This window comes from Dendrobium catenatum, unplaced genomic scaffold, assembly GCF_001605985.2.
Source record: "Dendrobium catenatum unplaced genomic scaffold, ASM160598v2 fragScaff_scaffold_216, whole genome shotgun sequence".
Classification (NCBI taxonomy): domain Eukaryota; kingdom Viridiplantae; phylum Streptophyta; class Magnoliopsida; order Asparagales; family Orchidaceae; genus Dendrobium; species Dendrobium catenatum.
Genome location: NW_021318678.1, coordinates 6,929 through 20,828, shown reverse-complemented (window position 1 = coordinate 20,828; position 13,900 = coordinate 6,929). Strand labels below are relative to the sequence as shown.

The window sequence follows — 13,900 nt, the reverse complement described above, 5'->3', positions numbered from 1 at the left end:
TGAGTGATTTGATTTTTTTTTTTACTTTCTTTTTTTTGTTTTGCTGTAGGGGTCAACAATCAAAAATTTAAATCTCACCTTTGGGCCCACCAATATCTAAGCTATAAGACCCTTCCTTAGATGTCCCTTATCCTCAAAGTTATGAGTCTTATCATTAAGCCTTTTATGCAATGTAAGTCCCAATCCATTGGTCGAGCTAGCATATTGTCAACCAGTCCATTAAACAAATCTCTCGCCTTGGCATGTTTCTAGATATCTTGAAGTTGTAAATCCCACATTTAGGCCTCTCTTAGCCTCAAAGTTGTAAATCTTTAGGCATATCTTCCATCATATTTATACGCCTAGCTTTCGGCCAAAATCGACATTGACATCAACTTGCAGTTAGTTATTAATCTTTATGTAGGTCTTCATGTGTGCTTTTAATTTTCAAAAAGAAAAACAAGCATTCCCCTAGTTTTGTGAGTTGTTTCTTTTCAAAAATCAATGTGTTGATTTATGCAATAAGTTCCCTGATTAGGGTATGCATGCAAAGTAAGCTCTTGTTGCAACTTTGGACCAATGCATATTGTATTCATCACCCATATTTGAGCTATCCCACTCTAATTGTAAGTCCCAGTGTTGAAATTTCTCCAATAGTTAGGATGTAAGTCTCACCTTTTAGCCTCACCATCATTAGGGATATATGTCCATCCTCATATGTCTCTTATCCTCAGAGTTGGGGCATATATATGTTGACATTGACATGCATCTAGCTATTAATTTCAGAACCTACACATTGTTAGCTTTTATTTCAACTTTGGACCGATATATGTTGTAGGATCTTAGTTAGGGCATATATATAATATATGTTGCAACTTGCAAGTTTTTCATTTTCAAACCGATTTACTAGGGTAAATTTGCCATTCACTAAAATAGATTACTTCTCAGTTTTATGGAAGCAAGCCAAACCCAAGTTGGCATAGGGCCTGTACTTGAGATAACTTGTCGATATAACATGTTGACATCTTCTATGTCGTTCAATTACCTCAAAAGTGATTGATCTCTAAGGATGGTTGTTCGATATGGACACTAACCTCAAAACAAAGAGTATAACCAATCATTTTCATGATCTGATTAGAATACTTCAATGGATGCATATCATGATTGCTATTAACCTTTGATCTTTGATAGATTAGGTATGGTAGCTATTTAGGCTGACGCCTTAAGTTTTTTTTTTTTTTAAGAGGCTTGCACCTCAGCTTGGCTGACCTCGCTTTGTTGGCGTGATGCATACACCTCAAAACTTATCTAAATCCCAAACTAACCCACAAGCCGCAATAACTTCCTTTTGACTACCTTGACCTCTAGTCCGCACGCCTTCCTGCGACCATCACCGTCGTAGCTGCCGTCAGGGATCACTTGAAAATAGCACACCACCACCACCTCCTTTAAAAAATTTTGGAGTATTATTCTCATCTTTATGCTTATGAAAAATACTTATGAAAGAGGAAGATGACTGAAGTAAATGAAGAAGAAGCAGATTGAGAGGCATTGAACTTCACAAGATGAGGCATGGGGAGAAACTAATTTGTTATGACGATGACTCAAATAAATACCTCCTTGGTAATGATAATGCATATTATTTATGAGTTGACAATTATTTCTAGTTTTAGTAGGAATTAAATGCAGATGAGTAGAGATCTTAGAAAGACGGAATTTTGAATTGAACTTAATATTATATGATACTTTTATACAATTCTAGGAAGTAGGGTGTCGTCAGAGGCGAGGGAATCCTTTGGCAACCTAGGAAGCAGGGAAAACTCTAATTTAATAAAACAAAGGGAAGATCAGGAAGTGGAAACTCAAAAAGGAAAAGAGAGTATGCCTCTCCTAGCGCTTGTTCTTATGGAGGAGCCGGGTAGAGGGTTTGGTGATAAGTGGGAGGAGGTAGAGCATGAATAAATGGGTGCTTAATTTGAGAGGAGAAGGGCGGAATTTGAAAGGGAAAGGTATAGTTATGACCGAAGGAGGGCTCAAAATGCAAGGAGAGGGATTTATTATGATCCGAGGGGTGCTGAATTTAAAACGAGATTGTGTGAATTTGATGAAAGATTTGGGTATAGGATAGAAGGGATGATTGAAACACTTGAGGGAACCACTTGCTTGGGGAGTGGAAAATTATGGAGGGAACCGAGGGAACATAGGCGATTCGAGGGTGTAAAAATTGAAGATACCAATCTTTGAGGGGGAGGATGTGCATGAGTGGATCTATAATTAAGGTAAAAAGATATTTTGCTATCAATGGCTTGACCGAGGAGGAGATAATGATGGTAGCGGGCCTATATTTAGAAGGGAAGAATTTGTCTTGGTACTAGTGGAGGGACAGGCGACGACCCATACAGAGTTGGAGAAAGTTCAAGGATTGTTTGGTAGAACGTTTTCAAATTGGCATGGGAGGAGACTTCTACGAGCATTTCTTCATCTTGACATAAGCTTATTCAATGATAGAGTAGCGAGAGAGGTTTAAGAACCTTGCTAGCCTATTGGACCGCCTTTCTGAAACCGTGTTAGAGGGGAACTTCATGAAAGGACTGAAACTAGAGATTCGGGGGGCAGTCAAAGTGATGAGGCCTCGTGACTTAGGCGAGGTTATGGAGCTAGCTCGGTTCGTGGAGGATCAGAGGCACCCAGAGAGAGAAACGGGAGGCAGTAGCTCAGTTGGCTCGTACAGGATGACCACCACCTTATTGGCATCTGAGGAGCCAATACTGGATACTCTTCGGGGGACTTCAAAGGAAAAGAATGCAGGAGGAAGACCTGGTGACAACTTCAAGAAACTCACAGAAAAGAAATTATAGGAGAAGAGAGCGAAGGGGCGCTATTTCAAATGTGACGAGAAGTATACTCTGGGTCACAAGAGTAAGGATCAAACTCTTTAGGTTCTTACCGTTTATGATGACGAGGGAATGGAGGACGGTGTTGTCTTTCCACCTTGCGAACTAGGTGGATCTTTGGGAGGGGAGTATTGTTAGACCGGTCCAGCCGGTCCATATAGAACCAACCCACGGGAAAAGAGGCGGAGAATGTCCGCCTCTTGCTCATGCCGTTCAAACCGCATGAGCCAGAAAACCTGATCAGAAAGTTTGGAGGATTTTAGGAGGAAAATTTGAAAGTAGGGGCTATTTAGAGATGTCCTTTCGGATTCTATGCATTAAATAGTTTGTTTTCATAAGGTTAGGGTATCTTGAATTTGGCTGAAAATTGGGATCACTTGGTTTTTTTTTTTTTGCTCTAGCGGCGTCTAGAAATTTGGGGGAGATTGATCCTCCTCTCGAATAGAGGATCAATTCTATCTTGTTATTTTTCTTTTGTTAGTTAGATTATTGCAATAAAATACTCTGTTTTATGGTTTTTCCATTAGTTTTGTGGATCGTTCTCGCTTTTTTTGTCTCTATTGTTAGGGTTTACTTGAGATATTCAAGTATTTCCTAACAGATTCATTCTCAAACATTCCCCTACCAGTAAGGATTTAATACTTATCCTCTACAGGTAAACGATTATGAGCAGGACTCTCTAATCAAATGATTTTTATCGCATATTGGCACTATTATATTACGGTCATTGTTAGACTCTTATGTTTCCCATTGACTAACACCCTGGAGTAATGAGTCATAGGGTAGATGTGAGAGGGCACAAATCCCTCTGTTAGCTAAGGTTGACTTGAATTTCACTTTTGAAAAATATCTATCCCAAGTCTATAAGGTATCTTTGGACGAAGCAACATATGGATTAAGAATATTAGGAGTCATTTGGCCAGGTTGCATAGTTACCTGCTCAGTGATTGATTTTGATTCTTTTGTACTCAGAATAGATTTCAGTACTGGTGATTGTAGTGTAGTTCCTGAGTATTGTACATGACTTTTGAGATATGAATCGACTTGTATATTGATGTTTTAAGTTTTATAGATGTTTGATAGACTGCTTAATTGAAGGTTTTAGATAACTCTGGTAAATTGTTTGAGTAATTGATCGACATTCTTTCCAAGTTTGATCTTGGGGCATCACAGTAGATTTGAGAGGGCACAAATCCCTCTGTTAGCTAAGGTTGACTTGAATTTCACTTTTGAAAAATATCTATCCCAAGTCTATAAGGTATCTTTGGACGAAGCAACATATGGATTAAGAATATTAGGAGTCATTTGGCCAGGTTGCATAGTTACCTGCTCAGATAAAGTATATTAGGAGTCATAATAATCCGGGAGGACAGAATCATGTGATTTTGATCGGGTTCATCATTTTCCCCTCACCATCCGTTTTAACTACAAGGTGGCAAATTTTTAATTATAAACATCAAATACTAAAAATCTAATAATGTTGCTATCATATGTCTATATAATGACCAACTTTAATTGAAAGTGCTTTTTTGTCATTGAGAGGGATAATTAATCATAGGGGCTTATGTCTATGAGAAATAGGAACTCAAATATTAAAATTCTTGCAAACGATGGAGAAATCTCTTTATAGTGTTTTACTTTAGCCTAATCTCCCTTCTAAAAATTTATCCTAAAACTCAATCTGTTAAAACACATCGAATCATGTGGAGAGGCTGGGGCATCAAATTTTCAGAGCTCACGATTCACTGGGACGACCTCAAACTATTTCATTAATAATGTCTCTTAAAGAATCAAATCAAATATTACATTTCCTAGTGACTCAGAAAAAAATTACTCTTCTGAAAATAACTTAGAGAAGCAGGTTTTGGGTGCTCATAGTGACTAGCCCCAGTTCTTTGACTAGTTTCAAAAATCAAATTATTCTTACCATCGTGATAAAAAAATAACTTCAACGAGAATAGATTTTACTCGAAGCTTTAAGTTGGAAGACTTTCTCCTTAATATCTTATCTGCATGTGCATATAAACATAAGCGCTATGAAGAGTTTGCGTTGCATGTTGATCCAATGTTAGTTGCTACATCAGAGGTGGTGGCAACTTCCTATGTTTATTTCCATGCGGAATTATTTTTTATTTCATTATTGCTTTTTTATGGTTGAATCTGTACCGAGTTCTCAACATGAATAAGAGAAAGCAAATGGAATTTGGATGTGTTTATTTACGTTTTTTTTTTCAATTTCCATGATAATTGCTGATGGATGGTCTAATCCCCATTTTTTTTTTCGAGGAGATGTAGGTTGCAGCTAGATTTGTGCAATCAAGGACTTCTAATAAACCACCGGAGATTTCATCAACCACTCCTTTACGAGCAATGCATGGAAAAAGCAGTTCATCTGTGGCGAACAAACAAATAAAAAGCAATAGAGGCAATATTTTATCTGGTATGCAAAATTCTCCATGAGTTCTCATGGTGCTTTCTTAATATAATTTTAGGTTTCGTTTCGGACAGTTTTTGGGTCCTATTTTTTTGCAACTTTTTTTTAAAAAAATTATGCTAGAGATCAGCTGTAGAAAGAAATAAAAAAGCTTCCCAAATGAAACCTTAATTTGTATAAAAGACGACAATACAGGCTCATAGGGGTTGTTTGCTATCGTATTTTATGCAGGATTTAAGCAGAGTTTACAAATTTATCCTCTCATTTATCTTAAATCGTGAAACAATCAGCCAAATAATTTATCAGGATTTCTCAAGATTTAATAATTATCATGTTAAATAGTTTTCATGTTTTTATCCTCATGAGGTTTACAAATCTGGATTTACAGCATTTACTAAATCCTGCTTGAGTTAAATCCTACTTATAGCCAAGCAACACCCAAAGATTGAAATCCCTACCTTCTATTGCATCTGTAAATTATTCTTAATTGCAGGAACTACGGCAAAGCAGCAAGCTGGTCCAGCTCTTAATAAAGCAAATAATGATCCAAGCATGGCCTCCAGGTCAATTCCATCAAAGCAGTCGAGCCTCCGCACACCTCAATCAGGCTTTAAATTAGTATCCGCTTCATTTTCTTCAGCAAGTCGCCCAGCCAGTACTTCCTCTGATTCAGCTTCATCTTGCCTCGGGATCATGAGGAATTCTAGTAGAAACACTGTTCGTTCTTCCTCTAGTTTTTCTAATAAAACAGTATCAAATTCCATAAGATGTAGAACTCGATCGACTAATCAAATCTCCAATTCTGGTTTAGTAGAGTCTACATTACTGCTCTCAAAGTTCTCTCCCAGTAGTTCTATAGACAGTTTTCCCTCAGAATCATCGTCACAGACATCTACTTCTACGAACCACAGCAACTTAATAAAAGCTAAGTGTGGGCTGTCTTCGTCCCCTGGCATGCCAGTTTCTACTGAGAATGGCGCCTCTCAGAAATCAGGTCTGTAGAATATTTTTAAATTCTATCATACAAACCTTAATAATGGTTTCTGTGTAAATGTTCAATGAAATACCGTCTTTGAAACAGGTGGTGCACTGTCTCAGTCATTTACTGGAAATCATTCTAAAATCACTTTAAAATTTGATTCTGATACAAAAGGAACTACATCATTAGGACTTCGGATGCCAAGGCCAAGAATTGGTTACTTTGATAAAGTTAGTCAATGTTACAGTCTTTTACAGTGTTCTTAACTTATTTTTACATTTTCTTTAGCTGATATGCTACATTTTTTTTATAATTTAAAGGAAAAAACTCTACTCCATGGCTCAAACAAATACCTACTAGCTAGCTTGAGGAGCAGTTTGACTAAGAGCAATGGGAATAGTGAGACTTCAGCAGCAAACAAAAGTAAACTCATCAATTCTCCCTCCGTAAGATCTGGAGCACATCCACATTCATTGAACCAGACATCAAAATCGACAGGGGGACAGATGGTTCTTCAGACTTTAGATAAATGTCAACTAGTTCCCGCTAAACTAAGGAAGGAATCTTCCCCTAGAATTGCTGAAGGAAACTGCAAAAGGAATTTGAAGAATAAAATAGAAAATCCAAATCTTCTTCAGCCTAAATATGTTATGGAAAATGCAATCCATGAAAGTGGGGAGCAGAAAATTAACGATCATTCATTCCTAACGAACATTCAGCAGGAGCATTTACAGAGTGAGCTGGTTTCAGTTACTGGTACAGAGAAGGAGAATTTATGCCCTGAATCAAAAACTGAATGGCAAAGCAAAGCTTTGAGGAATGAAGAGCAATACAACGCTGTACCTATGGGGGCGGAAATGGTATCTTCTTTTTCACTTTCTGAGGTAAAAGATCTCACCTCAAGAGAGTAATGGAAATTTGAATCTACATTTGCTGTTGGCTCATATATATGTAGTCAGGACAAGCATTTTTCAACTTGCAGTCTTAGATTTTTTTTTTAACGAAGAATCAGAGGTCAATCCAATAATATATATATATATATATATATATATATATATGGAATTAACTGAATTTTAATATCAGATGTAACATTCTGCTATATATGGAAGGGCTTCAAGATGATATGGTTGGATTGAATGGAGAATTTGTGGTCTGGAAGATGCAATTGCTAATTGCTTTTGTGATTTTTTTGTATTCCTGCATAAATAATTTCATGTCTGGCTGGAAAGGTTGTATCACTCATGTAGACATTTAGGAGTTATTGATTACAGTTTTACTTTGGCCAGGTATGGTGATATGCTTATTTGATTGTCTATATTGCTTTGGGATTAACATTTTTTTTTTTGGTGGAAAGATTTGAAATATATTCAGATTCTAATACGAGGCTTTCATAAGCGGAAAAGTTAACGTAAATAAGCAGAGGCCCATCTCTCCAGAAAGTTATTATTATCAGTATTATATTTATTATTTGAGGATTTTTTTCACGAATTTTAATGCATATCTTATTTCTTCAACTTCATCTTCAAATGTGTAGAATCATTTACAAGCTTGAGGACAATGGTTAAGTGAATGTTTAATTGTTTATTCAAACTAACAAATCCGATGAAGAATATAATTTCAGCGTATATATACTTGAGCCTTATGAAATCATTTTTATTTTCTATGATGATGCTTATTGGAAAGACGATGTTCTATAAAAATTATACAGGTCAAATAATAAACAAATTAAAGCACATAGTTGATATTGTTAGAAATATAAAACTTGCAATACAAATATTAGCAAAGAATGAAAACAGAGCAGAAGAAGTTGAGCTGCAGCAATAATAACTTTCATTCTACTCCTATTACTGTAGCACAACCCAATGGATATATTTATACACAAAGCCAGTAAAGAGAAGCAAATCAAGCCATTGAAGAGAAATCATTTTGAACGGTTGAGATGGAGTTGACTTGTTTGAGCACTTGAGTATTTTGGTTGTTGTTGTCAGATAGCAGAGGTAGTGACTTGAGTTTAGATAGTGATGTATGGTCAGCTTTTGAGCATTCTAGACTATAACCTTTATCAGCCTCCCTCAAATTAAGGATCCGAGAGCGGAGCGTTAATTTGTTGTGAAGATAACAAAATCGTTTTATCTGTAAGCCTTTTGTAAATATATCAGTAGGTTGATCTTCGGTGGCAATATGATGAATGATAACTGTATTAGCCTTAATGCATTCTCGAATATAGTGATGATATATCTCAATGTGTTTAGTTCTAACATGAAAAATAGGATTGTTAGCAAGGGAGATAGCTGAGATGTTGTGGCAATAAAGTGGTGTTGGCTGTTGTATAGTAAGTTGAAAGTCGGTGAGTAAGCGTCGTAGCTAAACAATCTCAGTGACTGCAGTAGTGAGAGCTCTATATTCCGACTCAGTAGAGGATCTTGCTATTGTAGCCTGCTTTTTGGTACTCCAGCTGATGAGAGTTGCACCAAGAAAAATACAATAACCAGTAGTGGAATTGCGGTCCTGCTTGTCTCCGGCCCAGTCAGCATCAACAAATGCAATGAGTTCATGTTTGTCGGTTGTAATTGGTAAGACTAGATGAAGAGTGCCTTGAACATACCTCAATATGCTTTTAAGTACTTTGAAATGTTGATTTAAAGGAGCATGCATGTGCTGACATACCAAATTAACATCATAAGACAGATCCGGACGTGTGAGGGTAAGATACTGGAGAGATCCAGCAATACTTCGGTACATATGAGGATCAAAAAAAGGGAGTAAAGCTTCTGGGGAGTGATCTGGTTTGCTAGAAACTGGATTTTGAAGAGGCTTGCAAGTGGCCATACCAGCTTTATGCAGTATTGATTTGGCATAATCGTATTGATGCAATAGGAAAGTAGAGGATGATTTGTGAACTTGTAAGCCAAGAAATGTGTGTAAATGACCCAAATTTTTAAGTTGAAAGTTGTTATGTAGATCTTGTAAAAGTTGAGAGACTTTGCTTGAACAATTACCCATAAGCAAAATGTCATCTACATATATGAGCAAATAAAGAGAGGTAGTGGTTGAGGAGTAAACCATAAATGATGGATGTGCACTGCTGAATTTAAATCCCCATATGAGTAGATAATTAGTAAACGTGGAGAATCATTGACGAGGGGCTTCTTTTAGCCCATATATAGCCTTATTTAACTTCCAAACATATGTGGGATGTGAAGGATCTTTAAAGCCCATAGGTTGTTCCATATAGACATCCTTAGTAAGCTTGCCATGCAGAAATGCATTGGAAACATCAAGTTGATTAATTTGTTAATTGTTGTTGAGAGCAATTGTGAGAAAGGCACAAATTGTTTGAAATTTCTCCACAGGATTGAAAGTTTCGATAAAGTCCAGTCCATACTCTTGTTTGTAGACTTGAGCTACAAGATGTGCCTTATATCTTGCTACTTAACCATCATCACAAAACTTGGTTCGAAAGAGCCATTTGCAGCCTAAGATATTCATATGAGGATGTGTAGGAAGTAAAGTCCATGTGCCTTGTGTTTGTAATGCCTGGAACTGCTCAGACATAGCATTTATCCAATGAGAATGCTTAACAGCTGCAGTATAACAGGTGGGATCCTGTGGAAATGAGGTAGTATGCAGCAGGTTAAGGAGAGAACGGGGTTTGAGATGACCCCGTCTGAAACCTTGGAGGAGAAGACTGTAAGGGAATTGGGAAGGAAGAGTTGGATGAGTTGGTCTAAATGTTTGAAGATGAGTTATGAGGCGATATTGGTACAGGAACAGAACTTTGTGAGGATGAGCTGGGTAAGGTAATATGAGAATCTTGAGCTACAGGTGTAGAATGGCTGGGTATGGATGGAACAAGAGTAAGTGGAGGAACAAAACTTGTTGATATGTTTGTATATGCAAGTGATGTGGTGGAGATTGTAGAGGATTTTTGATAGGGAAAAATATTTTCCTAAAAAACTGACATGGATCGAGGTGGTTAGTTGGCCAGTGGAGATATTATAGCAAAGATAGCTTTTTGATGAATTTGAGTAACCCAGGAAGATAGATTTCATAGATTTAGGAGCAAGTTTGTGATGTTTATGTGGGAGTAATAAGGGATAGCATTGACAACCAAAAACTTTGAGAAACTGATAATTTGGTTGTTGATGAAAAGGAATTTCATAATGAGATTGATTAGAAAGATTGTGTGAGGGAAGACGATTTATTAAGTAAACCGCTGTTAGAGTGGCATAGCCCCAAAATTGATATGGTAGACTTGCGTCAATAAGCAAAGTTCGAGTTGTTTCAATAATGTGACAATGTTTTTTTTTTTCGGCTATACCATTTTGTTGGGGAGTGTATGGACAACTTAATTGGTGTTGTATGCCATGATGTAGAAGAAATTCGTTAAAAGATTTATTAAGGAATTTAGTTCCATTATCTGTACGAAGTACAATAATCTTCTCACCAAATTGAGTTTTAAGATGTTGTTTAAAATGTTTAAAGTGAGTATATGTCTTAGTTTTTTTAAGCATTGGATATAGCCAAGTAAAACGAGAAAAATCGTCCACGAATAACACATAGTATTTAAATCCATTAAAGGAATATATAGGAGATGGACCCCAAACATCCGCATGAACAAGTTGGAGTGGTTTTGAGGTAGACAAGGGAGATAAGGAAAAACTAGTTCTATGACTTTTTGACTGAAGACATGAATTACATACAGACTAAGTAGAAGATACTATAGAAGAAAACACAAGATTTTGAGCTTCAATAATGACTGTAGCTGCAGCATGCGGATGTCCTAGCCGTTTGTGCCATATTGAAGACGTTGAAGGAGATATGAATGCTGAAGTGGTGGAAGGATTGTTGTAGGTGATGGAGATAGAATATAGACTTCTACGGCTGGGACCTCGAAGGAGAGTGGAATTGGTCTTCAAATCCTTGATTTGGAAATCATGAGGATCAAACATAATAGAGCAATTATTATTAGAGGCTAATTGTTTGACTGAGAGAAGGTTTTGAGTTAGATTATCTACATGATATAAAGGTGATAGAAGGAGCTTACGAGATGGTGTTGGCAATAGTCCTTGACCTGAAGCTGCTATTGGTAAGTTCTGTCCATTTCCCACAGTAATTTGTAGTGAACCATAATAAGGTTGTGCAGCTTGAATTTGAGACAAATCAGATGTAAGATGTGATGAAGCTCCTGTATCTAAATATCAGTCTGAGGTACCAGGTTGATTGGATGCAGTAAGAGCCAAATTTTGCTGAGGTTGATAGCTGAGTTCTGTCCGATACCAGCAAGTAGCAAATGTGTGACCGCATTTAAAACAATTTTGGCATTCTAGAGTTCGATCGATGGAGCGCATTCCTCTGCCTGGTTGTCTTCCTCCGTGTGTATAGGAACGACTGTGCCCACGAAAAATGCTGCATATGATCTGCCTCTTCCACGGCCATGAACAGAGGTTAGAGCAGTAGGAGGATTTTCAGTATCCTGGATATGAGCTTCTTTAAGAGATTTCGCAGCTAAATTAATCTCTTCATTGCACAGTAAAACATACACATCATCCAAATGAATGGGATGAAGCTTAGTTCTAATGGAAGTTTTGAATGCATTATATGTAGCTGGTAAGCCATTAAGTGTATATAAAATAATATAGTTAGTGTCAATAGAACTTCCTGCAGTAGCAATGGCGTCCACTTTGGCTTTAATTATCGACAGATACTGGATCATAGACATGTCCTTCATAGTAAGATGATGTAGCTCATTTTTGAGTTGAAATATTCGCGATCTGTTGGTCGACTGAAGTCGTTTGTCTAAAGTTGTCCATACTTCATGACAATTATTAAGATTTAGAACATATGGTAGCAGGGAGGTAGAGATAATAGAGTATAATGCAGCAGTAATATTTTGATCAATCAAATCCCACTGATTATTTGCAGGATTTGGCGTATGAGTGTTGCTCAAACTCACAATATGTTTGTTTGGAGCAGGTATAGATCCATCTAAGAAGCTAGAGAAACCGTTAGCTTGAAATACTTTTACGACTTGTGCTCTACAAGTGGGATTATTCTCTGTAGTCAATGGATTTTGAACAATATTTTTGATATTGTTCATCAAAAACTTAAGGGCAGCAGGAATCTGAACTTCAGCCAATGAGTTATAGCTGAAAGTTATTGCAGGTGATACAGAAGGTGAGACAGTGGAAGAATCTGTTGAAGACGTCATCGCTCCGGAGCAAGAAAACATTGTTGATAAGTAGATTTAGCTTTGTAGCAGAGGCTCTGATACCATATTAGAAATATAAAACCTGCAATACAAATATTAGCAAAGAACGAAAACATAGCAGAAGAAGTTGAGTTGCAGCAATAATAACTTTCATTCTACTCCTATTACTGTAGTACAACCCAATGGATATATTTATACACAAAGCCAGCATAGAGAAGCAAATAAAGCCATTGAATAGAAATCATTTTGAACGGTTGAGATGGAGTTGACTTGTTTGAGCACTTGAGTATTTCGATTGCTGTTGTAGTAGAGGTAGTGACTTGAGTTGAGATATTGATGTATGGTCAGCTTTTGAGCATTCTAGACTATAATCTTTATCAGATATGAACTAGAAGGTGAGAATTAAATTGCTAACTTTTGGGTAGGGATATCAATTTGAGTTCATGTATTCGGTCAGATTCCAATTTGATTCAATAGCGATATAACTAATTCAAAATTAACTCGTTTGATAAATGAGTAAAAATTTTGAACTTAGTTACGACATGATGCAATCTAACTTAACCCAATTTTGAATTTGACCCAATCTTATTTGAAATATATTGAAATTGAGCTGAGTAAGTATCAACCTGATTTGATTGCCTAATTTGAACATGTTAATTTAATAAAAATTAAAAATTATATGTAATTTAATAATAATCTCTCAATCTAAAAGAACTAAACATTAAATTATTATTTTTGATTAACCCAAATTTAACTCAAATTTCATTTCAGTTAGTTGACATTATTGATGACAGAGGTATCGAAATCCTCCTATAATGTTGAAAGGATAACGATGGAGAGAAACTGAAGCGAGCGGACTCTAAGAAGGCCCATGATAGAAAGTGTGCCAATGCTAATTCTTTTTTAGCAAGAAAAAAATAACTGAATTGAATTATTATATTGGGTCTAATATTGGGCAAATTATTGCATCCGGTCACCGGTCGCGGAAAATAAGTTCGAACATCTAATACAAATTTGCCGCATCATCTGCACTTTTGACCACGCTTTTGTCTTGCGCTTTAGTTAAGCTTTACCTACGCTTTACCTACACTTTGGCTGCGCTTTACTTGCGCTTTTGACTACACTTTTGACTTGCACTTTAGTTGCGCTGTGCCTGCGCTTTACCTGCGCTTAACCTGCGCTTAATTTAAAATAATATTTTATTAATATTCAGACTTATCTCCACGTTCGGTGACCAGATGCAATAATTTGCTCTAATATTGACACATATGCCCTATGTGTCTTCTTACTTTAAAAGAGGCTATAACGATACTCATCTACAGTCAATAATTCAATGGGGGCGATCACTAGCGATTTCTTTGATCAGCTATCCAAACAATTAAATTATAGACTTTTCAAGTCAT

General features: G+C 36.6%; 3 protein-coding genes across 3 annotated transcripts; 1 reads left to right on the top strand and 2 right to left on the bottom strand.

The window, feature by feature from the left end:
* The first annotated feature begins 4,924 nt into the window (after positions 1 to 4,924).
* Positions 4,925 to 7,320, top strand: LOC110097466 (uncharacterized serine-rich protein C11G7.01). The gene is made up of 5 exons (XM_020823838.2): positions 4,925 to 4,959; positions 5,169 to 5,313; positions 5,801 to 6,301; positions 6,389 to 6,516; positions 6,607 to 7,320. Exons 1-5 carry the CDS (start codon positions 4,939 to 4,941, stop codon positions 7,195 to 7,197), a joined length of 1,386 nt encoding a protein of 461 aa, XP_020679497.2. The 5' UTR covers positions 4,925 to 4,938; the 3' UTR covers positions 7,198 to 7,320.
* Positions 7,321 to 8,650: 1,330 nt separating this feature from the next.
* On the bottom strand, positions 8,651 to 9,115 carry LOC110097467 (uncharacterized mitochondrial protein AtMg00810-like). Its single transcript, XM_020823840.1, has one exon. It carries the CDS (start codon positions 9,113 to 9,115, stop codon positions 8,651 to 8,653), a length of 465 nt encoding a protein of 154 aa, XP_020679499.1.
* Positions 9,116 to 11,612: 2,497 nt separating this feature from the next.
* Positions 11,613 to 12,497, bottom strand: LOC110097465. Its single transcript, XM_020823837.1, has one exon. The coding sequence runs from the start codon at positions 12,495 to 12,497 to the stop codon at positions 11,613 to 11,615; it is 885 nt and encodes a 294-aa protein (XP_020679496.1).
* Between the last annotated feature and the right edge of the window lie 1,403 nt (positions 12,498 to 13,900).